The sequence below is a fragment of the Synchiropus splendidus genome, chromosome 16 (assembly GCF_027744825.2).
Source record: "Synchiropus splendidus isolate RoL2022-P1 chromosome 16, RoL_Sspl_1.0, whole genome shotgun sequence".
Classification (NCBI taxonomy): Eukaryota; Metazoa; Chordata; class Actinopteri; order Syngnathiformes; family Callionymidae; genus Synchiropus; species Synchiropus splendidus.
Window position 1 is genome coordinate 18885829 of NC_071349.1, and position 25798 is coordinate 18911626.

General features: G+C 46.8%; 1 protein-coding gene across 2 annotated transcripts; it reads left to right on the forward strand.

Annotated features, from left to right (window-relative positions):
• The first annotated feature begins 659 nt into the window (after positions 1 to 659).
• eif2ak3 (eukaryotic translation initiation factor 2-alpha kinase 3) lies at positions 660 to 25775 on the forward strand. 2 transcript variants are annotated; one of them, XM_053844855.1, is made up of 18 exons: positions 660 to 1119; positions 10238 to 10367; positions 17597 to 17791; positions 17851 to 17981; positions 18111 to 18357; positions 18425 to 18590; positions 18699 to 18824; positions 18893 to 19015; positions 19086 to 19309; positions 19657 to 19769; positions 20140 to 20262; positions 20895 to 21044; positions 21132 to 21636; positions 21697 to 21870; positions 21942 to 22112; positions 22186 to 22287; positions 22863 to 22925; positions 23910 to 25775. In XM_053844855.1, exons 1-18 carry the CDS (start codon positions 833 to 835, stop codon positions 24087 to 24089), a joined length of 3210 nt encoding a protein of 1069 aa, XP_053700830.1. In that variant the 5' UTR covers positions 660 to 832; the 3' UTR covers positions 24090 to 25775. The 2 variants fall into 2 exon arrangements, with proteins under 2 accessions (XP_053700830.1, XP_053700829.1); XM_053844854.1 differs by having other exon boundaries at positions 21132 to 21870.
• The last annotated feature ends 23 nt before the right edge of the window (positions 25776 to 25798 follow it).

Below are 25798 nucleotides of genomic sequence, written 5' to 3' on the forward strand. Positions count from 1 at the left end.
GTGTGTGTGTGTGTGTATATATATATATAGTGTGTGTGTTGGAAACCGTTCAAATCCTTTGATTTATGGCCCGACAGTCGTCCACATTCCATTGACAACGCGACTATTTACTCTGCGTTTTACATAACTCGTGATCAGGAACAGGAACTGACAAGTGTCACCTCATGGAAGCCACGTTGTTGTTTTCATGTTGGCTGACTTGACAACCGCTGATAAATGGCAGCTCGGCTGTCCACTCAGGAGCGGTGGAAGGCATGACGTCACGCCAACAGTCACCAATAAACTGGTGTGTTGTCCTTTCTCGCCTCTTATTGGACAAGCGGACTCTGGTTCGACCAATCACCTCCTCACAACAGAATTCGCCATCGGGGACTGTTTTGCGTCATCCCTCGCTCGCGCTGTGCCTACTGCGCCTGCGTGTATTCGACAGACTGTCGCTTTAGCCAATAGCGTGCAGTGTTTGGGAGGCGGGAACGGCTTGAGCCCGCCTACCTGATTGACGGATACATGGCGCAACCGCTTTCTGCTTAGTATGCGCGAGAGTGTGATGGGCAGGTGAGGTGTCCAATTAGATGCAGGTGTACGGAACGTGTGGTTTCCACCACCCAATCCCTGTGTAGAAACGAGGCGGGTCTCAGCGTAACTAAGGGCAGACTTAGTCAATTATAAAGGGAATAACATGGAGCCCCAGTGGCTGTTTATGTTGACGTGAAGAACGCGTTTAAACCGTGGGCTTTCAGCGAGAGCGCGTGTACTCTGTGCGGTTTATGTTGAGCTTCACAGGGACCCTGGCATGTGACTCTCCCACTTCACTGATGTGCCAGTCTCACAAATGGAAAGGTGGCTTCGCTGTGGAAACCTGAGCATTTCCCCGGTGCTCCTGCTGCTGCTGCTCGGATTCGGCACGTCGCAGATTCACCAGCTCCACACGGGCTTCAGGGGCATCGGTTCCAGCCCGGGGGAAGGCGATGCACTGGCGATGAAGCCAGGTTTGGACGGCACCGGGGCGCCGGGCACCGGGGGCACCGGAGCCGACGTGACGGTGGAGGACGAGAGCGGCTCGCCGGGAGACACGGAGGAAGCGTCCGAGGAGCGCGGAGAGGAACTCAAGGCAGCACGGTAAACAACTTTTGCTTCTGGCCGTGCGGCCACGTAAACACGTGAAGTGAGACAGAGAGAAGAGCGTCAATAAAGGGGAAGCTCAAACGTCAACCTCAGTCACAGTCCGACTCCTAAACCCGGATTAACTGGCGCTTTTCTGACCAAGTCTTGGTTTAAAACGACAGTGAAAGTCACTGTCTATCAACCACGTAGCTTCTGTGGCAACTCACCACTGACAACAGTTGTGTTTTGTTGATGTGTGCAGGTGCAAATGTGTTGTGTTTGTGAGGTGGCACGTGCTGACGGGGCATGTCGGGGCACAGCACCCGAAAAGTTCGCACCCCCACGCTGCCGGTTCATTTGTTGTCGTCTCGTTCCCACTGGAACGACTGTCATCGCGGTGGGCACTTGACTTCATATTTCATAACGATTTCCTTTTTAAATCTTCAGTATTGTCTGTGATTTGTCAGCTGTTTTTTAGTTCTGTTTTTATTTATAATCGCCTCATAATTCGAACCCGAAAACACAAACACAAACACAAGAGTCTTTTCTTCATTTTAAAGACCATATTTGATCATTATTTGTGCCCTGAGCTGGACTTGGACGCCCCCTGGGATTGACCCCTGTAGCCCAGATGAAGTGGATCTGGAGCTCAAAAGTGGTATCTGGACAAGTTGACTACTTGACTTTGACCACAAGTTGAGTGAGTGTAGCTGGAAGGGCATGGATTGCACAGTGGGCATGTTTGATGTTGTGTCTTCTTGATGGTATTAATCCCCTGTCTTCTCCTCTTTCCCCCCAAAAGTCCATCCCTGGTACTTGACGCTGTAGCCTCGTGAATAATTCTCCTATCAGAGCGTGTTCTGTGCTGTTCCTCAGCCTCCCCTAAATTATTCTCTGTGTAGTGTTATAAACGTGCCGTCTGCTCTGCTGTCGGATCGAAGTCACTCGTGGACAAGAAAACATTGTTTTGGAATCACACCTTTTGAAGATTCTGGTTCTGTTTTAGACTTGGATTCCCCACAAGTTTTTTTCCAACCAGCAAGAACTGTATCCTCTGAAACTTTGGGAGACACAGATGGACTTGACCCAGATTTGCAAAGAGAAAAACACTCTGCCTTCAAATACAAGACCGATTAGATAAAAGGGCAAAATATCTATATAATGCTATGTTGTGTTTTGGGTGAGGGCACCGCACAGTATTTGGAAAACTATATTCCTTGCTCACTTGTTCATGTCTTCTCTCATGTATTTAAAACATGACTTTTAGGTTATATAGAAATGAATAAGAATCACCAGAATTCTTTTCTTTCAGTTTCATATTTTGACGTTCCAATGTTTTCAGATTCTGCAATAGGTGTGTGGTAATATGATCTCAATAACAGGAAGCTGTGCAGCGTGGGACAAACCTTTTAACACCTCACTTGTTTTCACGGTTAAGGACTTTAACATTTGAACTTCATCCAGCTAAGAACGGACTTATCTGAGCCTTGATGCCCTATGACCTATCATCAAGTCGTGTGGAACATGTGAGGCATGTTGGTGATGTCGATGTTGTATAGTCTTGGTATTGTTTCTGAAGTTTGGGCATCTAAAAATGAAATTGTCTGTGAGGTACTAGTGTGAAGGGGCGTCTTTCAAGTGGTGTTTAGAGTCTGTTATTATTTATTAAGGTTACAAATTATTATTTTTGTTATTATCATTATTATATTTAAGTTAAATAGTGTTTGAAAAACTTATTTCATAACCCACCCTGCCGAGTGAGTTGAGTTGTGTGGCTCAGACCAAGTGAAATCTTGAATCCTGTAGCTGAATTCGAGAAGGTGTGAGTGGAGTCGCAAAAATGAAGGGGAAAACTCCTGTTTTCAGCACAGTTTTTTGACAGTGGGGGAAAAAAAATCTAAATCAAATCCTGCACTCTGGCGGAGGAATGCCTCAGACAGGAGAAGATCTCACCATCATGGTAACACGTGCTCCACCTTGACCTCTTTTTGTCGGCGCCCTCCGCTCCCTGGCTCTTTCCCATATGTTCCCTCTTTACCGTCAGACATATGCATTGCTTTTTAATGCCGTCCCTGGAGTGCAGCATCGCTGCTCTGCTTCCACCATCTGTCGGGAGGATTGTCATTGAACCTTGTCGCTCACACAGGTTTGCTGCGACTGTGGGCGCTAATAACAAAAAGCAAAAGCCAAATATGGTGTCGTTTCTTGATTCGATGAGCCCATAAAAAGATGCGTCAACAAAATAAACAATCATTTTTCATAATTTTGTCGTATCCTTAGTCATAGAAGGACATTGTTTTGCGTCATCTGCCAACAAGTTTTTACCCCAAGGCTGGAAGGGTGAAGTTGGAGGCGTCAATATTTAGTTTCTGTCCCGATTTGCCGCCTTGCCTTTCCCCCCCGCCCCGTCTCCTCTCATCTATAAATATTCTACAAGACCCTTTGATCAAGCCTTGTGAGCCGCCACCTCGCCTCTGACGGCTGTCACCTCACCTTTACGCGCCGTTCTATATGTTGCAGCCCGGGAGACGTTTGTTGGTGTTTGACACTTCTCTGTCTGAATCATGCATGTGACAGCGCGGCAAGGCTTGAAGCCTCTGCCAGGAAGTTCTCCGCTGAGGCTCTCTTCTCACCTGCGGGAGCACTCCGAGGTGAGAGGAGCGAGAGGACAGCAGCTTTGACTCAACCTGCCACCCCCACCACCCCCACCTCCCCTCAGGGCCCTGGAGCAGCAGCATCTCTTCTGGGCCGCTTTGCTCTCGCCGGCTGGCTGGTGCTAACCGACTGCTTAGCAACAGCCAATGGGACGGGCTGGGCTACTTGTCGGCCAATGGCACGGGAGACATCAGCCAGTGCTCGGAATTTAAGTGAGGCGGTGGCACAGCGCTGGATATAGTTGGCTCGATGAGTTGTTTTTGGATCGTCTGAGACTGACGTGCTTTCACTCCTCACTTCTCCTTTACCACGTGTATGCCACATCACTTGCTCTGTCCAATACACGACTGAACTGTTTCAGCTTTAGGATATGTACTGTATTTATCTCAGTGAGGGGTGGGAGTTGATTTAAAAATAATCAAGTTAATTTGATGATTTATGATGAATTAATCTCAATGAATCACAGTTTAATGGTATCAGAATATTTGTCACAAGAAGCCACAGTTTTCAATGTGAATGAAATTGGTATATTACTGAATCCAATGATGGAGCCGTACATAGATTTAATCTTATTATAAAATATTTATAAAAACAAAATATTGTTTATTTTGCATCAGTTTGACAACAGCCCAATAAACCACCATGCTGACTATAGTCAAATTTTATATCACCTTATTTCAACTAAAGCTCTTTTCATGTCTTGAAAATATTTGTATCAGAACTTCAATGTTATAAGAATTTTTCAGAGTAGTGGAAACCCTGGCCATTGTGTAGTGAAAAAGCTCCCTGAACCAAAGCAAACAGAAGCTTTTGTTTGCTTTGGTTCAGGGAGGATTCCTCCATGTTTGTTGTTGTTGTTCTCATCCTAGCTGCCACGAGTCTGCTGCATCAGTGGGATCAGTGGAGCAGGAACTCCTGCACTGACAAAGGCTCCCTGTTGTCTGGAGAGGACACTGTTCAGTTCAATTAAATTAAATTATTTTTTGTTATAAATAACTAATCGTAATAAATGCCTCAGATTGGGGTCAAACTCTTGGAAATGTGGAGCCAGCAGTCGTACATTTCAGCGGATCTGTTCAGCCACTTCGCTGAGGTTCCACAGCAAAACAGTGCTCCTGACTGACACCTGTCAATCATTGACGTGCACCCGCCTCCTGTGCGAAACATCTACGCCCCCGTGTTGACTGTCCTCTTTAGCTGTCAGTCCTTCACAGGAACCTGATCTTAAACACCTCCGAATGTAAACACCTGTTTTGCTCCTTAAAATTTCATTGAATTATGTTTATAATTTAGGAGTCTGAGTAAAACATGACTGGCCTCAGGTTATTCAATGACTCATCTACATCTATATAATGTGAAGTTTAGCTCTGGACAAAGTGTCTGTTCACTCTTTGCTTGTAATTATGTCGCTCATTGCAACGCAATCATAAAAAAATGGTTCAGTCAAATTTATGTCGTATTATCGACCCACTCCAGTCAATGATTTATCTTTCTATTTATTTGGACTTCATTTATTGTTCATTACAATTGTGCTTGTTTCATGTGTTTATCATCCATTAGTAGCTTTTATATTTGACGTTTTAATTGAATTACGTTTTTATATATATATTGTCCCTCAATAGTACTTGCCAATATATGCACCTCTTAAATTGAAAATATGCTCATATTTATTATGTGTTGAGCATTGTTCAGTCCATGTTCATGCATGTTTTCACGCTTATAAAAAAAAAAAAATATATTTATTTTACTTGAATGGAATTATCAGTCCATCGTCCATACAGGCAGTGGTTTTTGTTTATTTATTTGTTATTTTCCCCCTAACTTTTCCTCTCATGTAACAGCTTCTCTATATTAGTCCCCTCTGTCTGTTGGCTCGACGGCCGCTCGCATCAGTCACAGTTTACCATGTGGCCCCTTTGGAACTGGACCCGAGTCAGTGCTCATTCACCACAGCTGTTTAGAGGACATATTTTCCATAACTGTGATCCTCACAAACTTTCAAATTGGACTCGGAAAGTGTCATCATGCAGTCATGATAATCCTCGATGTGTGAAGTGTTTTGATTTCTTCTCATTAGTCGGAGTGTGGTTCATGAGTGGTTAAGCGTTTTGCCAAGTCAGCAGGACTGGTCCTGCAGCGCTGCAGTAGTCAGGGTGGGGTGGAACAAGCTCTGAGAAGAGCTGCGAGCACGGGCCGACGTGAAAACAAAGAGTTAGCCGGTAGTAACTGGGACCACGCTGTCTTGTTTTCACTCCGCTCACTGCTTGGCAACAACCAATCGGAAGCCGCGTTGTGTCACGTGGCTCGGCCAATCGGCCGGCGAGAGCGTGGCGCCATGGAGTTTGGATTCAACCACGTGTGAGAGGGAGAAGGTGGCGCTGCTGATGCTTGTGTGTGTGTGTGTCGGTGCAAAGTTTGTCTGGAGCCACACCCTTGGCCCCTGCTGCAGTGACCCTGCTGGGTGTTTGCTCCAATTCACCGCTGCATCTTGGTTCAAACGTGTTTCTGCAGTTGTTTTTGTAACTCATCCTCTCCTTGTGATGGAGGTGCATGAGATGTGACAGCTGCTGCAGCCGCTGGGTGTGGTCAGCCTGATGCTGCCACCCTAACTTTCCCACCACGTGCTCCCCACGCTCCCATGTTGTTGCACGCTGACTTGCATATGTCATCAAGTATATGTCATATTAGCTAACAACCCCAGTCAATGATTAAAAAAAAATAATTATATATATATATATATATACACACCTCTGAAATTGAAAATATGCTCATATTTATCATGTCTTGAGTATTGTTCAGTTCATAAATGGACAAACAACATGTTTAAACCCTTTAAAAAATATAGTATTTATTTATTTGACCCTTTTGTGGAATTATCCATCCATCATCCACACAGGCAGTGGTTTGTCTTTATTCATTATTTTTCCCTCTCATGTAACAGCTTCTCTATATCGGTGCCTTCTGTCTCGCCCCTAACTTTCCCACCACGTGCTCCCCACGCTCCCATATTGTTGCACGCTGGCTTGCAGCTGCGCGGCAGCACAACTCCACACCCAGCGTGCAGCGAGGCTGCTCGCATGGTTACAGACTCTCCTGCCCTGCCATTGGCTCCGAGTCCACAGCGCGTCCTCATCATTGGCTTCACGGGGAGGAAAACAGTGCTGCGACTGGCGGCTGTGAAGAAGAAAGCCTTTGCCATTGGCTGGACTCGGTGGCTCTCACTCCTCGGAGACTGGGCCTATGTAAACAGACTGGTCCTATCTTCCAGTCGCTGGTGTTTACCGGCGGCTCCGTCACCAGCGCCGGCCCGGTGTCTCTGAGGAGTGTGTGGAGAGTCGGGTTAATTGGCTCCCTGCCTCAGCGTCGGCTTTGTGATTGAAGGAGCGCTCAGCACTATTATGACACTTTGACAGTCTTGCAGGCAAGGACACTAACAACCCACAGTCTTTTGGCAGCCGCTCCACTGCTGCTTTTCATTCTCCCACATCTTCCTCAGTGTCCTTGCTGCCTGCATTTGTCACAGTTGTCAGTGTCGGCCCCGCAGGCTGCGTGTTATCCCCTAAGTGACGTGGAGTGGCCTCAGATGTGGAAAACAAATTGCCTTTAGTTCTAAATAATACGCCGGGCTTGTTTGCTTTCTTTGTGATTCGCACTTTTGTTCTGGGGCCGATCCCGCCTTCTCCCTGGTGCGCCTCATTTTCTCCATTACCATCACGATACACCTAACTTGTGGGGTTTTTCGGCGCTCCTCCTCACCCCCCCCTTCGTCCGTTGCTTATCTGGGGTACAAAGACTCTTTGATCTGACTGGCACAATGAAAATCTTCAATCTCTTTCTCATCCTCCTTCCATCGCTGGAGTTGAACTCGGTGCTCCCCGTCCGTGTCTTTGCGTCTTCATTCCCATCATGTGTGGAGACGGATGGACTCGGGCTCCGTCCTTACGAGTCCCCTGCTTAGCAACAGCCAATCAGCGTGGTATTTTTGGCTAGCTCCAACAGCCAATCCAGGCCAATAGCCTTTTTTTTTTGGAGCTTGGTATTTGTCGTGAAAAAAGAAAACAATGTTTTTTCCCTCCTACAGTGAAGTGACTTCAACTACTATGAACAGATTTCCTTATTTGATGGAGCTGAAAGAGGCTCGGCCCATTAATGTTGTGATCCAATTAGAATTTGTATGTTTTCTCCCCGCTCAAGTGGAGATAAAAGCATGAACCGAACCACGGGCGGAAGTTGGACTCCCCGCGCACGTGTCACCCGGAGAAACAAAGGGAAAACTTCCTTATATTGATTAACACTCTGGGAAATAATCCATCTGTTAGTGTTCCCCAGTCTGAAACATCCGTGAACACGCGCTCACTTTCATGGTTGAGGGATGATCCGTGGACTCAATCGATGGAGGATTATTTATGGTCAATAGCAGTTGAGATGCCGGGAATTGTCTTTCACCCAAAACAGAGACGAGCATGAAGAGTTGTCGCCCTTAAGGGAAATGGTTGTGGTGTTGAGCCGGAGGCAGCAGCAGAGGTGTGTCGGGTAAATCCCTCAAGCCTGTGTTTGCTCAGAGTGCGGCGCAGAACGGCGCTGGTTAAATAAAGCTAAAAGCCCCACTGACAGCTCTCCCTTCCAGAGGGATACAAATCAATAGTCCGGACGATGCCCCAACTTCTTCTTGGGACGTGATTGACAGGCAATGCGGCGCACATGTGGTGTCAGGCAGGGTGGGGCTGGACGTTTCTATTTGCCCCGGACTGTGAGTCGGTAGTTACCAGGCAAAACCACGAAGAGACTGGGTCTCCACGTGCTGCCGAGGCCCAGGGACGTGTTTATGAATTGAGCCTCGTCGAACAACAATGCTGAACTAATTGGGATACAAATGGGAAAATCCCCAACATAACAGGCTAATTATTTTGAAATCCTTGATAGCACATACATCACCGAAGGGAAAGCTCCCCGCCCACCGCATCTTATCTGCTCCCCCAGATCTTATTTTTAGCTACACGGTGAATCTCTGCCGACGGATTTCTCTGGGAAAAGACGCAGATTAGATTCATGAAGGGAATTAGCTTGGTAGTTTTTCTTTGAAAAATGTCTCGTGCTGGGCGCTGGCGACGCCACACAAACAAATTACACCCGGTATTTTGTGAGATAAGGGGAGCGGCCTGCTGCTCTTTGCGGACACAGCTAAAAATGATTACGGTCATGGGGCATGTACATAGCTTGTCTCAGATTTCGGTCTGACGCTTGCCCACATGGGAGCTTTCTTCTTTGGTTTCAGTTGGGTTGAGCAGGCAGGTTCCGGAGTGACACTGCCCCCTGCTTTTGAATTACATGACTAGATTTTCTTTTTTTTTGTGTGATCCACTGGTGATACTCTTCCTCATCTCTCTAGCAACAATGATGGCGACGAGGCTTCATCAGTGAACACCACTGCTCCTGCGCCGCTATTCAAACAATTTCTTCTTCTTCCTCTTCTTCTTCCTCTTCTTCTTCTTCTTCTTCCTCTTCTTCTTCTTTTTCTTCCTCTTCTTCTTCTTTTTCCTCTTCTTCTTCTTCCTCTTCTTCTTCTTCTTCTTGCTCTTCTTCTTCTTCCTCTTCTTTTTCTCTTCCTCTTTTTCCTCTTCTTCCTCTTCCTCTTCTTTTTCTTCTTCCTCTTCTTCTTCTTTTTCCTCTTCTTCTTTTTCCTCTTCTTCTTGCTCTTCTTTTTCCTCTTCTTCTTCCTCTTCCTCTTCTTCTTCTTCTTCTTCAGCCACTTCACTATTTACTTTCAATAGAAACGCCCACAAATGTTGCTGAAATTAAAGTTGGAGGTGTTTGCCATCTGCTGTTGTACTTGGTAACAAGGAGTCCGTACGTGGAACCACGACGGGACGACCTCAGCTACAGTGCTTTGTGTTGTGTACATGTATAACACGTCCTCAAAGGCCATTCAAAGACAAACGTAGTGCTGAACTCACACAAGTATAAACCCATTGATAGAATTAAGAACACCCTTCTGTTGTGCCGGTTCTTTTGATCCGGTCTGCCATGGCTGCTTTACATTGTTTTGCTTGTGATTCCTTGTTCTGCTCCACCGTCTGCTTTACATACCGTATTGTTGCCTGCGGTTTGGAATGAGCTGTGTGAATGAATTTGCCTCGCCAGTGTTAACACAACTGTCTGGAGCTGGAGGCAGCAGCGTGTCTCCAAAGTGAGCCGCACGAGCGCCATCCACTTCACACCCATGGGTGGTTTGAGTTGAAACTCGTCACAGAGGAGCCGCGCAGAGGGCAGGAATAAATACATGGAAAGTGCCGGCGATGTTGTCTTCTACTACTTCAATCCTGCTTCACCAGCGTGTGCAGGCGGGGTGACTTTGAGCAGCGTGAAATACTTAATCCTCCCACCAGATTGGGTTCAGCAAGTGGTGCATGTGAACAGATTATTTCAGGGCGAAATAAACAATGTTTCCAGCTGCTTAAGTTGTGGTGATATTCCTCAGGTCCTTGGTGATCATCAGCACTCTGGATGGAAGGATTGCGGCCCTGGACCCTCACAACCAAGGCAGGAAGCAGTGGGACCTGGACGTCAGCTCCGGAAGCCTGGTGTCCTCCAGCCTGAGCAAACCAGAGGTTTGTGGCTCCTTTGCATCACACTTTAGAGAACCTACTGAGAATGAGTGACAGTGAAGCCATGAATATCAGGAGTGTACTCTGACCTCACAAGGGCCTTCGTGTGCCGCGACTGGAGGATTCATAAATTGAGTCCGCATGGAGCCAATTTGTATCAAATGCGGCCGGTTATTGATCATAAATGACTTGACGTTGCGTCTCTTGGGGTTTCATGATACTCTGCTGCCAAGCTCTCCGAGCTGCTCTTCATGTAAACATCTCAGTGCAGACGTACTGTACACCCCCACATGTATCAGAGAGGAGCTGTTTCGCCTGAGGATTAGGCTCTTTGTTGACTGTAGAGGTTTACACATACAAGCATGGCCAGACCCTCGTCTGCTCGTGCACACAGAAGCTTAAACCGCCCACATCGACATGCTGACAGTGAAGTGTTGCTCAGAGCCAGACCAGAGTGCTGCTCTTGGAGAGCGCTTCTCTTTGATGTGGACTCGCCTCGTGTGAGAGTTTCGCCTTCGGTTGATGGGGGGGGGGGGGGGGGTGCTTGGATACTAACAAGCGGCTGTTTGGATCATTTTAACGTTTTGCCTGCTCATGCTGTGATGGAATGTTCAGGAGTAGTTGGTTCGAAGAGAATGGATTATTGATCTGTTTGCCAGTACTTTTTGATGTATACAAACAATTGGGAACAAATCATTCCTTAAATATGATCAAGCAATGTCGTGGTTCTTTTACATTTAGAAGGCACTGAAAGTGAGGCCAGTTTTCCCACAGTGTAGTTCAAAAATCTCTTTCATGCATTTTCAATAATAGAAATTATTCATGTCCTTGGTGGAGGGGGGGGTGAGAAGTTCTTCCAACCTGGTCTAGAGCCGGAGTCTGGAGGGTACTATATATCTGAGTCTTCATTAACATGAAAGAGCTGCTGCCGCTGCGGCGGCTGCTGCTGCGGCGGCTGCGGGCCTCTCAGCATGTTCTCAGTTAAAGGCCTTCTGCGACTGAGGTTCAGCCCGTGCTCGGGGTCAGAGGTCGTCCAAGACTCTTGTATCACTCAGCAAATCCGTAAATACCGTCTAATTCAAGTGTATCCAAGCCACTTCAGCTGCGTGGAAGACGTTTTAAGTTTAGAATTCATGAGCCTCATATTCCCCCGACTGGCTCCTCAGAGGTTTTGATGTAGAGACCCCCTAAAGGATCCTCAGAGCACACCGTGTTATGATTGTCGAGACGGAGCGCAGCACAGACTCCCTGGAAATGAAATGTAAATGTAACCTTGAGTCTTGTAGTTAAGGAGCAAGATAACACGTGGGCCTCTTGATTCGTTGCGCGTGGTGGAAGCTTTTAGGGTTACGAAGGTGTGAATCATACTCTCAACACAGGTCTGTATAAGGCTGTTGTTGGAAAGCATGAAGTTGAGCAGAGGTTAGCAAGACCGTGCTTCTTTTCAAAAGCCTTTTAAATGGTTGTTATTCCACCCGTGAGAAGTGGGTACCTACCTCACCTGCTCCCGTGCGTGTAGATGTGATCCGACAGCAGCCTGGGACTCGGCGGAGCCGTGTTCCTAAACAATGGAGAGGTTGTCTCTGCTTCCCTGCCACGGCGTATTTACCTTCCTAGTCATGATGCCGCACTGTTTTCCTTCTTCAAGGACTTCACCCTTTCCACAACAATCGCAGCTTCCCGCTCTCGATGATCACTTTTGTGATCACATGAGGCGTTGTCACGATGCCTGTCAAATTAGTGGAAAGATGGTTTGACATGTGAGATGCACGGCGTGTCCCGTGCACTTTCATCGTTCCTTTACTGGTGGTGAATCTGTTGCTTCTGAGATGCTGTTGAGAGCTGCTGGTGCTCTGCTGTCACCTAGTACCGTTGACCCAAATCGATGCTCCCCGCTGTATAAAATGTATTTGAAAGACTCTCAAAGTCAGCAGTTTTTTTTTTTTTTTTTTTGTGCCACATATTTGTCTTCTTCTGAGTGTTCAGCTGCTCCATGTCAAACACACTCACACTGCAGGAAAGCTTTTGGGAAACCAGAAATACATTTCCTGCTATGAGCTATAACATGAGGAAACATTACATTTTTTAAAATTATTTATTAAAATTTATTTATTTTTTATTTGACTTTTTTTAAATTATTTATGTCAACACACTTTATTGGTGCACATATTAAGAATAATAATGACAGTAATGTCAATGAGAAATCTAATCTAATAATAATAACAACTTTTTCCCAGTTTTTCTTTAAAACAAAAAAATCCTCCCCCCCAAAAAATTGAATTTAAAAGTCAATAATGACCTTCTTGTTCAGTGTAAGGACATACGTTGTTGTTCATGTCTCACACTTGTCTTCCAGTAGAAGTTGGCAGACACATTTCATCCTCTCTTCTTGTGCTGGAGGATGGATTCCTTCATCTGCACTGTTGCTTATTTACACCTGTTTCTCTTTATTTGCCTGAGGGAGCGGAACAGGCAGCGATGTCCGATCCTGACGTCAGTCGTGTTGATCTTCCGAGGCGTGGCTGCGCTTTTAACCACATTATAAGTCGCGTGCCCTCTGCAGCCTGTCTTGCACATTTGTACATGTTAGTGCTTTTTCAGCATCTGCTGCCTGCGTTCCAACAGGTTCACACAATCGGTGCCGTGGGAGTCTCGCACACCAGTCTGCTCGGTGATTAGAGGCTGGGGGGGATCTGCCACTGTGCCATTGGCTGGCCACGAAACTCTGGGGAGGAAGCAGCCAGTCACCTGCTGCATGTGTGTGAGGGACGGCAGACCCACAAACAGCACCGTGTGCAGAAAACCAAGCCTCACTTTGGATGACCTGAAGTGCCGTGGTGTGTGCGAGGGTCGTAAGGAGGGAGCTGCTGGGGCTCGGTGTCAGTGACTATTGAGTTGTGAGTCATGTTCTGGCAGGGGGTGATTAGGACGATGAGGTCATGCTTTAGCCCGTGGATGATGTCATCATGTATAAGACAATACACACTGGCACGCAGCGGCGACGGCTCAATGGATGGGTCCGTGAATCCATCGTGTTGCAGTGATCGATGAGACCTGTAATTCATCTTAAAGCGTTGAGACAGAAACGCAGCCGTGGCAGTTGGTGGAAAAAGGCGAGTGGCTGTTTTGATCAAGTCGTCTTCCTGGTTTTAACCTTCCAGACCGAAACCCTTTTCTTTTCGGCAAAGGTGACACGTTGAGATTAATGGTGCTTGACACACTCACTGGAGCGTCTGCAGCAACACACACACATACACACGAGCCCAATTCCCCGCAGCCTCCGGCGCATGCCGCGCTTCAAATACAAGACATGGTTAGTAACTTTTAAAGGGATTATTCAGGATCAAGTCCCTTGGTTCTCAACATGATGGCGCTCCGAATATTAGTGAGGAATTTGGTTTGGATCTTGAATATCGATCCCATGTTTGAGCTGTCAATCACCAGTGTGCTTCTGGCGGTACGATACTCGAGTCATGATATATTGTTGTAATACTCGCTCAGGAGAGCCATTGTTCTAAGAAAAAAACCACAATACTGAAAGTGTACCATATGATGTGCATGAATATGAGCTTATTGTTATGAACTCTGTCCATTTTCTTTTTCGCACTCCAACTGCCTGCCTGCACTAGACCCAAGAAAACAAACCAAAACATTGTGACTTCGCAATGACATCAGACTCGCGCGCACTCTATCGTTCCCACTCCCCGACTTACACGTCTGCCGCTTCATGACGTCCTCAACCCACGTCCCTGCTCCCCAAAAATGGGTACCACCATAGGTAGGGACACAAGCCGAGCCTGGGGAAAGGGACCTGCCGCTTGGTCTGTTTGCTGTGTTTCCGGTGACGCATTGGAAGTGGACTGTGAAATTTCTTCCTGTTGTTTTAGCGTTACTCACCTTGGACTAATCCCGTCTGAGTAGGTGGTCTACCCATTTAATATGTGCAACATGATGTGTTTCCTGATCTGCAAGGGATGTTCTCAAATAAATGCCCTTTTAATCCACAGATTTGATAAATAATCTCTAATCCTTGCATGAGTCATCCAACCATTGCTGGTTTTTGTGTCAACAAGTGATTCTGGGAAACAAAATAAAAAATAAAAAAATCAGGTTGTAGGTCACTTAGAGTTGTTTGTCTGGTAGTTGTGGTAGTCCTGTGCGATAACCTGCCTTCAAAAGTGGGCACTTCTAAGCGAGTGTAAAATTTGAATCCGAGCTTCAAGCTAATGATGGTAACGTGAAAGCAAAGTGTTTCCTCGAACCACCAGACGATGCTAATAATGCATGAAGGTGCGGAGCTCCCTCTAATAGAATGGGGAAGAACTGTTTTAGGAATAAGATGTGTCTGCTGAAACTTGAATACGTGTGGTTTCAGGCCGATAAAATATTCACGCCCCGTAGATATCCCTATTCAAAATACGCCAGGGCGAGGGAAGGGTTTGTGCTGACAAGTCAGCGTTTCAATTATTTAACCACTGTCTGTTTGGGAATATTTAATTGTTTTTTATTCATTAAAACCCGGGGAGAAAACCTGAGAGGAGTCCGACTTTCATGTCTACATTGCAGAAGAAAACATGAACAAGAGATGTTGGGGGGCGGGGGGTGGTTTTTAATTATGCACCCCAACCATGTTCAGGATCTTCTCAATTAGAGGGCGTGTTTCTGACAATAATGAGATAGATATGCTAATCGCACCAAGATGAATCACACCAATGCACTTTTTATTAAGCTTGATGTGTTCAAAGGAAGAACAGGTCCTGATCATGGACTTATTTCATGTCAAATAATTGGCATCTTTAAACCTACTGAGGAAAAAAAAAACGTCTGGCTGCACAAAGCATTGATGAAAAAAGTTCCTTGTTAAGTTATGGGCCTGAGTTGTGGCCAGATCTTGGCCATAATGTCATTGTCTATGGTTGGTTGGTATCAGGGAGCGATGGACTGATGAGGCTTCATGATACAGTGTCCTCATTTTCAGTAGGTGGCGCTCTTGGGATTTCATGGAAATGGTTGTTCAAATGGAATCATTCTGGTGCAGAGAGCGCCATCTAGTGGGGTCTGACTGTTTCATGAAGCCTCCTCAGAGGTCCATAATGCAGATCAGCACCGTGTTCATGGCCCGGGCATCATCAGAATCTCACACCCTCCGTCCTGCTTCTCGCTCTCTGTGCAGTGATGGCTGCTGGGCTGCAGACCAGGTCAGGTGTTGTCTGAGCTCCGGCCTGGATCAGAGTCCAGTCCATGACTCACTCTCAGAGCTGAGACTTTGCCTCCGTCGTCTGTAAATCCCGCCCCGCCACCTCTTTCGACGTGGTCTGGTTGTTAGCCCCGCCTCCTAAAGTGCTAAATTTAAACTTATGCGGCTATGACATCACCTCTCGCTCCCTCCTTTGCTCACCACTAAATCATTGTGTAACGCGGACGTCCCCTTGGGCTTCCTTTAATCTGCCACAAAGCTGATCCTCTGACTTATTTTGGGTTGCAGCACGGCGCTTCACTCAGATTCGGGTCATTCTAAATGGCACCTGTTAGCAATCGTCACTGGTCAGACCACACTGTGAATAATCGCTCTGCCTCTGATACGATCTATGCAAGAACCACACGTCCTCGTGTCAAAACTCTCCGGAGTTCACTGATAATATTCCTAGTAAACGGTTGTTTTGAGACCCTTCGCTAAGCTAAGTCAGTGGCGCTTTGATCAGGATAGAAGTTTTACATCGATGGCGCCGGTCGGAGTCAGGTTTATCACTCTACTCTGAAGAGTGCGGAGGCGGAAGCTGCTCCGTGAGCCAATTTGCGTTGGCTGATCCGTGCTGTCTGCAGTCAGGAGTCTTGTCTGAGCTGAAACAAGCAGCAAGAAGGTGCTTGTGTTGCAGACATGGCATTAGATTTATGTGAACTTGGGATTGATGATTAGCTTTGGGAAATCCCAGTTCAAAGGTCCCACCTTCGCGACTTACAGGAGAGTAGCTTTATTATTTTATTGTTTTTGTCACTTTAGATTTGTCTTGGTCGGACCTGGTAAATTATATAAATACATTTGCAAAAACAGCCCTCGCATGCCGTGAACTGGCTGCTGTGTGTGGAGGGGGTTTCAACCAACCCTCTACTTCTATGATCCATTGTTGTTGCTGAGTTGACTATGCATGTGTGTGGCAGGATTGAACTGAACCAAACCTGCCCAAACTTAGGTCACGGGGGCAGCATTCTCAGCAAAGAGTCCCAGACTTCCCTCTCTTTAGAGACTTCCTCCACCTGGGGAATACTTGTGTCGTGTGGTCCTCTGAGGAAGTCTCGTAGCTGGTCCCATTTTCCCAGACCCGTCTCGCGTTCCCACCAGGTGAGCACCCTTTTTGGAGGGCTGGAATGGGACATGCTGACCACGGCACACAAGTAGGTGTCCTGAAGATGTGTTCTGTAGAGCAACAGCTCAGGTTGTGCTGTTACAATGAAGAACAGCACGTTGAAGTATGAGGCAGAATGTCTCTTACACATATTTTGGGTTCCAACTGCCTCACAAGGCAGTTCATATCACGCCATCAGTAACAACAGTGGCTGCCGTTGCAATCCGACTTGGATTTTGGACACACGTTCCCCTTCAAATTGTGGCGCCCTCTGGTGTGTCTCAAGTATCCAAAACCTTTTATCGACCCCCTCGGTGACCTCTTGCGCAGCGTACGAAGAATCATTCCAGGTCAGGTCAGTACAACACCGGGAACTTGAGACATAATCTCTCCACTGGATCGATCCGTCACTGCCGTTCTCTCATCTGGCTGTGACTGATGGAGGCTTTTAGCTGGGATTTGTCAGGGGGTGTCCCCTCCACCTCACTGTCAAGTTTCAGGCATTGGATATTCCGCCCGTCAGTATTGACGTCCCAATCGTGTCACTGAATTTTGACCAATGAAATGTGACTGCAGGATGTAAGGGGGAGATTTGACTGGTAAAACGGAGGCTAAGAAGGCTTCAGTCTAATCGTATTTAGTGAAGGCACCATGAAGAACCTTGGAGGAAGAATAGGGCACCTTCAACGTGGTCCTGCCAAGCTAAGAAGCTAACTCCTGAAACGATGACAGAGCTTCTCGCCAGCCTATTGTTTTCAGCATCTCCAATGATGCAGTTGGACGAGGTTGGATAGCTCTGCCTTTTGGCTCAGCTCTTTCTCCACCACCAGATGAATCCAGCGTTCCCATGACTAAAGTTTAAGCATTTGCGCTTTCTCTCTGCTGCAGGTATTTGAGAATAAAATAGTCATCCCATCGCTGGACGGTGCCTTGTTCCATTGGAACCGGGATAGGGAGAGTATGGAGGCAGTGCCTTTTACCGTGGAGTCCCTGCTGGAGTCGTCGTATCGCTTTGGAGAAGACACTGTTCTGGTCGGTGGGAAGTCCCTGACCACTTACGGCCTGGGCGCCTTCAGTGGAAAGGTAAGCTCTTGAAGTCAATGATGTTTTCATGGAAGTAATCGATCTTTTGTTGTCCTCAGCTACGCTACATCTGCTCGGCGATGGGCTGCAGACGGTCGGATGAGGAGGATATTGACGCTGAGGATGTGCTGCTGCTGCAGAGGACTCAGAAGACCGTCCGAGCGATCCGACCTCGATCTGGAGTGGAGAAGTTAGTATCGATTTGTGGCCGCCAGGAAATCCATAGTGTCGCCTTCTTGTCACTTCTGTTTCTGCCATGACTCTGCTCTCATACAGATTGCTTTTGAAATACTGGGCTACATTCTGGAATGTCTTGCAGGTGGAACTTCAGCGTTGGAAGCTTCGAGCTGAAGTACCTCCATGACACGCAGCCTGGTTTGAACTTCCTGGAAGCAGAAATGGACGACAAGTGGAAAGAAAAGCTTCGCGTCATCGCTGATGAACCCAAAGAAAAGGATCAGACGGAAGAACAGGTCCAGGACCTCGTCATCAAGGTGTCAGTGCCGGACTGGAAGGTCATGGCTTTCAGCGCAGACGCCGCTGGTCAGCTGGTGTGGGAGCAGCAGGTAGGAAGGAACTCGGATCCCGCCACGTTCATCAGCAGCTTTTCCTTGACTTGTTGAATCTCTGTAGTTCTGCACCCCCATCGCCTCAGCCTGGCTCGTGGGCGGAGGAAAAGTCACACCGATCAGCCTGTTCGACGACACCGGGTACAGCGACCATGCGGAGACGGATGAGGAGGATGAGGAGGAGACCGCGGCGAGAGCCAGAGAGGCGTCGGAATCCAGCGTTTACCTCGGTAAATTCAGCATGCGCCTCACGCTTCTGCCCCGACACCTTCACTGGGAGGAATACATTACACACACTTTGAAGAATGATCATGTTAGGAAATGGATTTCCTTTTTAGGGATGTACCAGGGGCAGCTCTACCTCCAGTCGTCCGTCAGGATCACCGAGAAGTTTCCCTCCAAAGCAATCGCATCAGAGAGCGACATCATTCATCTGCCCACCGTTAAATGGAAGCCTCTGATCCGTAAGTCCATCAGAGCATTAGTGTCTCCTCGCCCCTGGTTACAAGTGTCCGTCTGGTCCTCGACACAGACTCCCCGTCTCGGACCCCCGCCCTGGTCGGCTCCCAGGAATTTGACAAGTGTCTGAACAATGATAAATTCTCCCACGAGGAGTACAGCAACGGGGCGCTGTCGGTGCTTCAGTACCCTTACGGTGAGTTTGGCCACCGCACCTTTAAGGGCTCGTCTTCTGCCACGTACTTATTTCTGGTCTTCTCCCTCAGACAACGGGATCTACTTCCCGTACAATAATCGCTACAGGGAGAAGCGAGAAGTGAGTCTCACCAAGCCAAATACCATCGTGAACGAGGGTCGGCGGAGGAAAGACCCAGTGCTGCTGCTGCCCTGGTGGAAAGAGATCCTCGGCACCATTGTCTTCTGCATCGCTGCCACCACCTACGTGGTCCGGAAGTTCTTCCACCCTCCTGCCCCCGTGGCTTATGTGCGGGTACGAGAACACACCCTGATGTTCCTCTGTCGAGAAAGCTCCTTGAGATCTTTGGAGAGATCATGTGTCTTAGATCTGTCCCTTAGGCATCTTCTCTGTCTCCCCCAGAGGATGAGCTCCTCAAACCGCTCTTTAGACAAACTAATCTAATCTAGCATGTAAATGTAGCTTGGCCTTTTGGCTCAGCTCTGTCTTCTCCTAGAGGTGGAACTCCTCGACCCGCAGAAGCATCCACTCCCCAACCTGGAGAGTCCTCAATTAAAAGAGGCCTTTTTTGCGTCTGTATCTTCATGGAATATTTATTCTATTTTGTTTCATCTCTTTCTTTGCTCTTCTGTCCCTCAAAGCAACGAAAGGAGTCGGAGACACAGTGTCAGACTGACAGCAAGTTCGACCTTGAGGTTGTCGAGTCCAAAGAACAAGCCATGGTAGACGTCCGCTCCACCGAATACGTGTCCAGGTACGTCACTCATTATCAAGGCAGCGTTCGTCGTTTTGACGCGGCGGAAAGACCTGCGGAGGCTCTGTTACCATGGTGACCCATGGTCTTCCAGCCTGTGTCGAGAGGGCAGATTTGGGAGTTTAATAAATCATGATGGGATAGCTCTTCTCCCAAATAAGAGGAAGCTCATGCCGCGCTGATGCCGACATTTCCAGTAGCATCTGCTGCAGGGTCGCAAGGTCACAATCCATCACTGTCAGCAACTTCGCAGCCTTCAAATGTCCTTCAAGTGTTTTGATGGCTGCTCCCTGCTATTGTACCAAGTTTGCTCCCCCAAAAAACAAAATACAGTGTCTCCTTCAGTGTCTCATTCTTGGTCTCTTCCCAGGTACCTGAATGACTTTGAGCCGGTGCAGTGCCTTGGGCGTGGAGGGTTTGGAGTTGTGTTTGAAGCCCGGAACAAAGTGGATGACTGCAAATATGCCATCAAAAGAATCCGTTTGCCAAACAGGTGGGACGCCAGCTCCCTCCATAAAAACATTGTAATGAAAAATCAGAATGTTTTCAACACAAACACAATTAGGCTCATTTTTTGAGGAAATTTTAGATATTTCTATATGTTTGAGGGGATTTTTATTTATTTATTTATGTATTTATTGTTATTTAATTTTATTGTCTTCTTATTTTGCATTCCAATTTCACACATTCATCATAAAAATTGTGCATGTTGCTGTATTTGTATGCATAAATATTTGTTGCGGGTGGAGGGGTTTCATTATTTCTTTTATTTATTTTCTGTCTCTATTTAGTTTGTTGTTTCTCTTTTTAATCAGAGTTATTATTTTATACTCTTAAATTCTTATGAATTCTATTAGTTTCTGAGTATGTAGAAAAAATAACAAACACAAAGAAATGTTTTTTTTTATTTGTATGTTTCATTCAGCAGCTAAAATAAGGACCAGAATTATGGAGTGAATTTGTTTTTGTTTGAGTTGCATCATTGTCATCATCAATTTATTTATATATGGCAGTTCATAATTGATGTGAGTGTTATTCTACCATGTAGACCACAGTCGTGAGTCTTGTTTTCTTTGGAGTGTATACAGTAACGCACACTGACAACAAGTTTTCTGTGTTCCTCAGAGAACTTGCCCGAGAGAAGGTGATGAGAGAAGTGAAAGCTCTGGCCAAGTTGGAGCATCCAGGGATCATTCGCTACTTCAACGCCTGGCAGGAGAGCCCACCTGAGGGTTGGCAGGAGGAGATGGACCAGAGGTGGCTGAAGGACACCAGGTGAGCTTCCAGGAGAACTGACTTTCCTGCTCCGATCCAACCACGTGTGTCATCTGGCTATAAGTTCATCCCATCTATCTCTTCCAGCACGGCAGATTGGCCAAACACTTTCCGTGACAACATGGAGGCGCTGTCGGTCAAAGTCCCCGTGTCCAGCTCAGCTCCACCTTTCTGCGGGACAGAAGGAGAAGCTGTGGAGATCTCTATTGACGCTCACTTGTCGAGCAGCAGCAGCAGCAGCAGCAGCAGCAGCAGCGGGGGTGAGGCCGTGGACTACGAGGACAGCCAGCCTGACCCGGAACCTTCGGACACGCCACACTCCTTTGAGATGTTCCCCTCTCGTGACCCCGGCGACTGCACCTCGTCCTCTTTCGACATCGTCTTTGAGGACTCGGCCTGTGACCGAGACGTCGATGTGGAGGTCGACTTGGACTCTGTCGGTCCGGGCAGTGTGACGAAGAAGAATAGCTCTTCTCCCTCGCTCACCAGACAAGGAAACAGCCGGCCTCTCTCTTCCTCACCGCCACGGCCGACGTCGCTGTCCTTGGCTCTCCCGCCGTCTCCTCCAACCAAACCTCAGTCGTCTCCAAAGGTCAGACCCGGGTCTTTAAGCGCCACCTCCCGTTTGCTCATGTCTGCCTTGCGTGTCCAGGTGTACATGTACATCCAGATGCAGCTCTGCCGAAAGGAGAACCTGAAGGACTGGATGGCTGAGCGCTGCCTTCCGGAGCAAAGAGAACACAACGAGTGTTTGGACATCTTCGTGCAGATCGCCGAGGCCGTCGACTTCCTGCACAGCAAGGGTCTCATGCACAGAGACCTCAAGGTAGGAGCAGAGCCATGACTGATGCGTCTTTAAAATCAAACCTTGTTCAACACATCTTCACGTGTTTCCAGCCGTCCAATATCTTCTTCTCCCTGGACGACGTGGTGAAAGTGGGCGACTTTGGCTTGGTGACCGCCATGGACCAGGAGGAGGAGGATGAGGAGTGCGCGCTGACGCCGGCGCCGCTCTTGACCCGGCACACGGGCCAGGTCGGCACCAAGCTTTACATGAGTCCAGAGCAGGTAAGCAAAGCATCACGCTGCCCACTTCCATCCTACCTACGATTTCAGCTGAATGTTGTGTCGCCCCCTGCAGCTCTCTGGGAATTCCTACTCCCATAAAGTGGACATTTATTCTCTGGGTCTGATTCTCTTCGAGCTGTTGCATCCCTTCAGCACGCAGATGGAGCGGGTGAAGGTCAGTCTCACACCAAACAGAACTGTGGTTGACCTTTACTCTTCAACTGTTCGATAACACTGCTTATAAATATGTGTTTTAACTGGCTCCTAATGTGTTTGATTTACCATTCATTTCTTCTCCTGTGAAACCGTCAGCTTCTCCTTTAGAAGTGAAGTATACGTCAGTGTGTTCTGTTGGCAGCGTGTAACAGTTTCAAATGTTGTTTCCCTTGTACGATAACAAAGAACGATTGAGTTATTAGTTGCAGTCAATTAACAAGATTCCAAATTACAGGTATTTGGCAGGAGTTTCAAAAGAGGTTGAGTTTGCTTTAAGTGAGGCCCCCTAGTGGTGGGTTTTTATATCTCGATGATGTAGCGACAGTTATTGTCTTTTCTTCTGAACTCAACAGACAAGCGTCTAAATCTGAGGTGAAGTTGTCGAGTTAAGTCCTTGTAGGCGGACGACCACAACACTGATCCCTTTTTTTTTTGACTCTGAAGTGTGTTTGTTCTTCAGTGACGTCTTTTGTCTGCTCAACAAAAGACCCAGTTTGCTCTCGGCACTCAGGTGTTTACGTCTCTTTCTTCCAGACTCTGACTGAGGTGAGAGCTCTGCGTGTCCCAGAGGTGTTCTCCAAAAACAACAGTCAAGAGGTGAGTACATCGCCATCTAGCGGCTGGACCTGACTACTACCACGTTTGTTGAATTTGTACTTTGGTTTGATCATTCACGCGTTTGCATTCGACATAAACTATATATTCAGTGGAGAAATAAAGTGTTTTAAGAGTATATTAGCAACAGCTGCAAAATAATATCGATATAGACCAGATATTTGTTTATAAACATTTTTTAAAAATGGGGTTAGTGGTACTGCTTTTTCTTAACATCTCTCAATGTTAATGCTCTCTAATTGTATTCACATCTTTTTTTGACTCACCTGTCTTGTTTGCCAATTTTGTTGAATACTTTTTAGTTTTCTGTGGTTTATTTTGAATGAAGAGAAAAGACTGCCTTCCATCAGAAATGATTTTTTAATCTGTTAATATTGTTTTATTATGTTATGTTTAACTCAAAACTGAGATACTGGTATACGAAAAAATGGAAAAAAATGCAAATAATTCGGATAAATATTTTTAAATGCTTTTTTTAATACCCCATTTTTTCTTGTAATATGAATGACAATAACAAATGATAAAGAAATTTTTCGACCTCAGAAAAAGTAGCCTGTCCTTTGATGCATAAACAAGAGAACTTTAGTTCAGCATACAGACTTCTTTGAGTCTGTGAAAATGGATTAAAAGGGGGCAGGTGTTATTAATTTATTCTTCTCTCTGCTCCGTCTCAACCTCTGATGCGACACTGAAATGGAAGGATTTGTGTTTGCTGGAACTGAAATAAACTTCTAGATATTCACCGTCAACAGCGGTGAGATGTATTCATCTCTGCGTTGGGCTGTTTACTTTGTAACAAGATTAGCATAATCCCGCGGCATAATCTGTGATTCTCCGGCACTGGAAATACCTTCCACCCCTTATCCGAGTATCCTGTTTCGCTCACAGCATTTGGCTCCACCCCGAGATATGTGTGTGTCTGCGTGGAATAAAAGCCTAGATTATGGTGTTTGTCTCTGTCTGCAGCTGAATATGGTGCGCAGCATGCTGTCCTTGAGCCCCGGCGAGCGTCCGGAGGCGGCCGAGATTATCGGGACCCCTCTCTTCCAGGAGCTGGAGCTCCCCAGGCTGGCCATGAGGCAGCGGAGTCGCACCTACAGCGCCTCGTCCATGGGCCGGCCCGCTCGCCTCTCCTCGCACAACTGAAACAAAGACATCAGGTGCAATAACTGAACTGGCCGCTTCGCTTCGCTGCCGCAGGAACCATCCGCACTTCTGTGCAGGACTTTCCATTACGTCGCTCCAGACAGTCGCTGTTACATATTTGCACACCTCAGCAATTTTTAGTCGAGTTTTAAGCTTTCCACCAAGCGCGCAGCATGACTTAGATTAGCTATTTTTGAAGAGGTTTGGGGTCCTGGGGCAGATAAATCCTTGAAAACGGCAGGATTTTAGTCAAATTTAGATTGGATTTAAAGGAATAAATAAATAATCTGGAAGCCCCGCCCCTTCAGTGGCCCGACATCTTTGCACTCGAGCAACTGCATACGTGGACAGCTTTATTCCCAGCTAGGATCTTCTGCTTTTGTAAAGTAAGTGAAAGAACTGGGTTTGGCGCTGACCGACCCATGCGACACCTCAGGTATGGACGCCATGAGGACACTCAGTAGAGGCCTTCTGACGCGCGATCGACGTCATCATCACTGAACAAGCCAGGCACCTGGAAACACCTGCCGTGGAAGACCAAAAAAAAAAAAAAAAAAGTTCAATAAGGAAAGCGGATATTTAAATGTGCACATGAAGTTGACTATTTGCCTTGGAAAAAATGATGAATGAATGAATGACCTTCTGGCTTGTGCCTCTTCTGCATGAACCTTAGAGGAAGTGGAGGGAGTGGTTACCCGTCGTAAAGCCAGTACTTTTGTACATATGTTTCTGAGGTGCACAATCATTTTATAACACCTCTGCTTCCTTCACAGTGTTTCACTGAAGAGGAACGCGTTTGTACAGTTTTCTTTACTGTAAATATGGCTTGTATAAGGCCTTTTTCACCAGGCGACTGTAAGATAGGCCGTTGTTGGGATTCTTTCTTTCTACTTTTGGTACAATCTTTGCCGCAGACGTGGTGGCTGAATGTCGCAGCTTGACCTCCAGAGAGTGATTGATGTTGTCACCTCCTTCTGCAGTTTTCTCAGTGTTCACTTTTTTATTTTTTATTGTGGGGGTGTAAGGGACCTCCCTTGCTTTGAAGCACCAGAGAATCAATGACCGGACCAGAGTGCCATGTGGACGTTAGTCAAGTGCTCTTCCCTGCGGCTCTTTTGCAACCATTGCTTGACTGCTCGTTGAATCCTGGTTTACCTCCTCTACACTGGACCTGACGTTGGTCATGTGATCCTCACATTCTTCCATATTAAGTGCTGAGAGAGTCACGTGACTTTCGCAATTTTGTTAATTCCAACGATTGTACTTTTCTAATCATGTTTTAAAGTCACAACAATGTCCTGAGTGTCTCCTGTTGAATCATGACCTTGCTTTTAGGAACGTTGACACGTGGGTTTGGGTCTCTTTGTACAGGACATGGGCCTTTTTAAAGCAAATAAGATGTGAAGACGGGGACAGAGCACCATGTGCACCACAATGAAAGGTTTGGGTGGTAAACTGCAGTCGGGTGTGTGGTTCTTTTTTAAAAAAAAAGCCTCAAATTGGAGTCCATTTCGTCTCAGTCTGGACTCATCACCCGCAGCTTCTGTTCCTGTCCGATTGTAAATATGTTTATTTGCTTTGTTTATGTTCTGATGCCGCAATCCGTTCTGGGTTGGTGTTATTACCAATGCGCTTCATGTCATGAGCGTGTTGAATTATGATGACTTCTTACAAGTCTAAATTTAATAAACCTTCAATACTAGTTGTGT

What these genes read in the sequence shown, in the direction of transcription:
- eif2ak3 (XM_053844854.1), top strand. Translation starts at nt 833, where the DNA reads ATGGAAAGGTGGCTTCGCTGTGGAAACCTGAGCATTTCCCCGGTGCTC. An exon ending in GGTGCTTCAGTACCCTTACG is followed by an intron (nt 19,016 to 19,085) that starts GTGAGTTTGGCC and finishes CTTCTCCCTCAG; the next exon opens with ACAACGGGATCTACTTCCCG. An exon ending in TCATGCACAGAGACCTCAAG is followed by an intron (nt 21,871 to 21,941) that starts GTAGGAGCAGAG and finishes ACGTGTTTCCAG; the next exon opens with CCGTCCAATATCTTCTTCTC.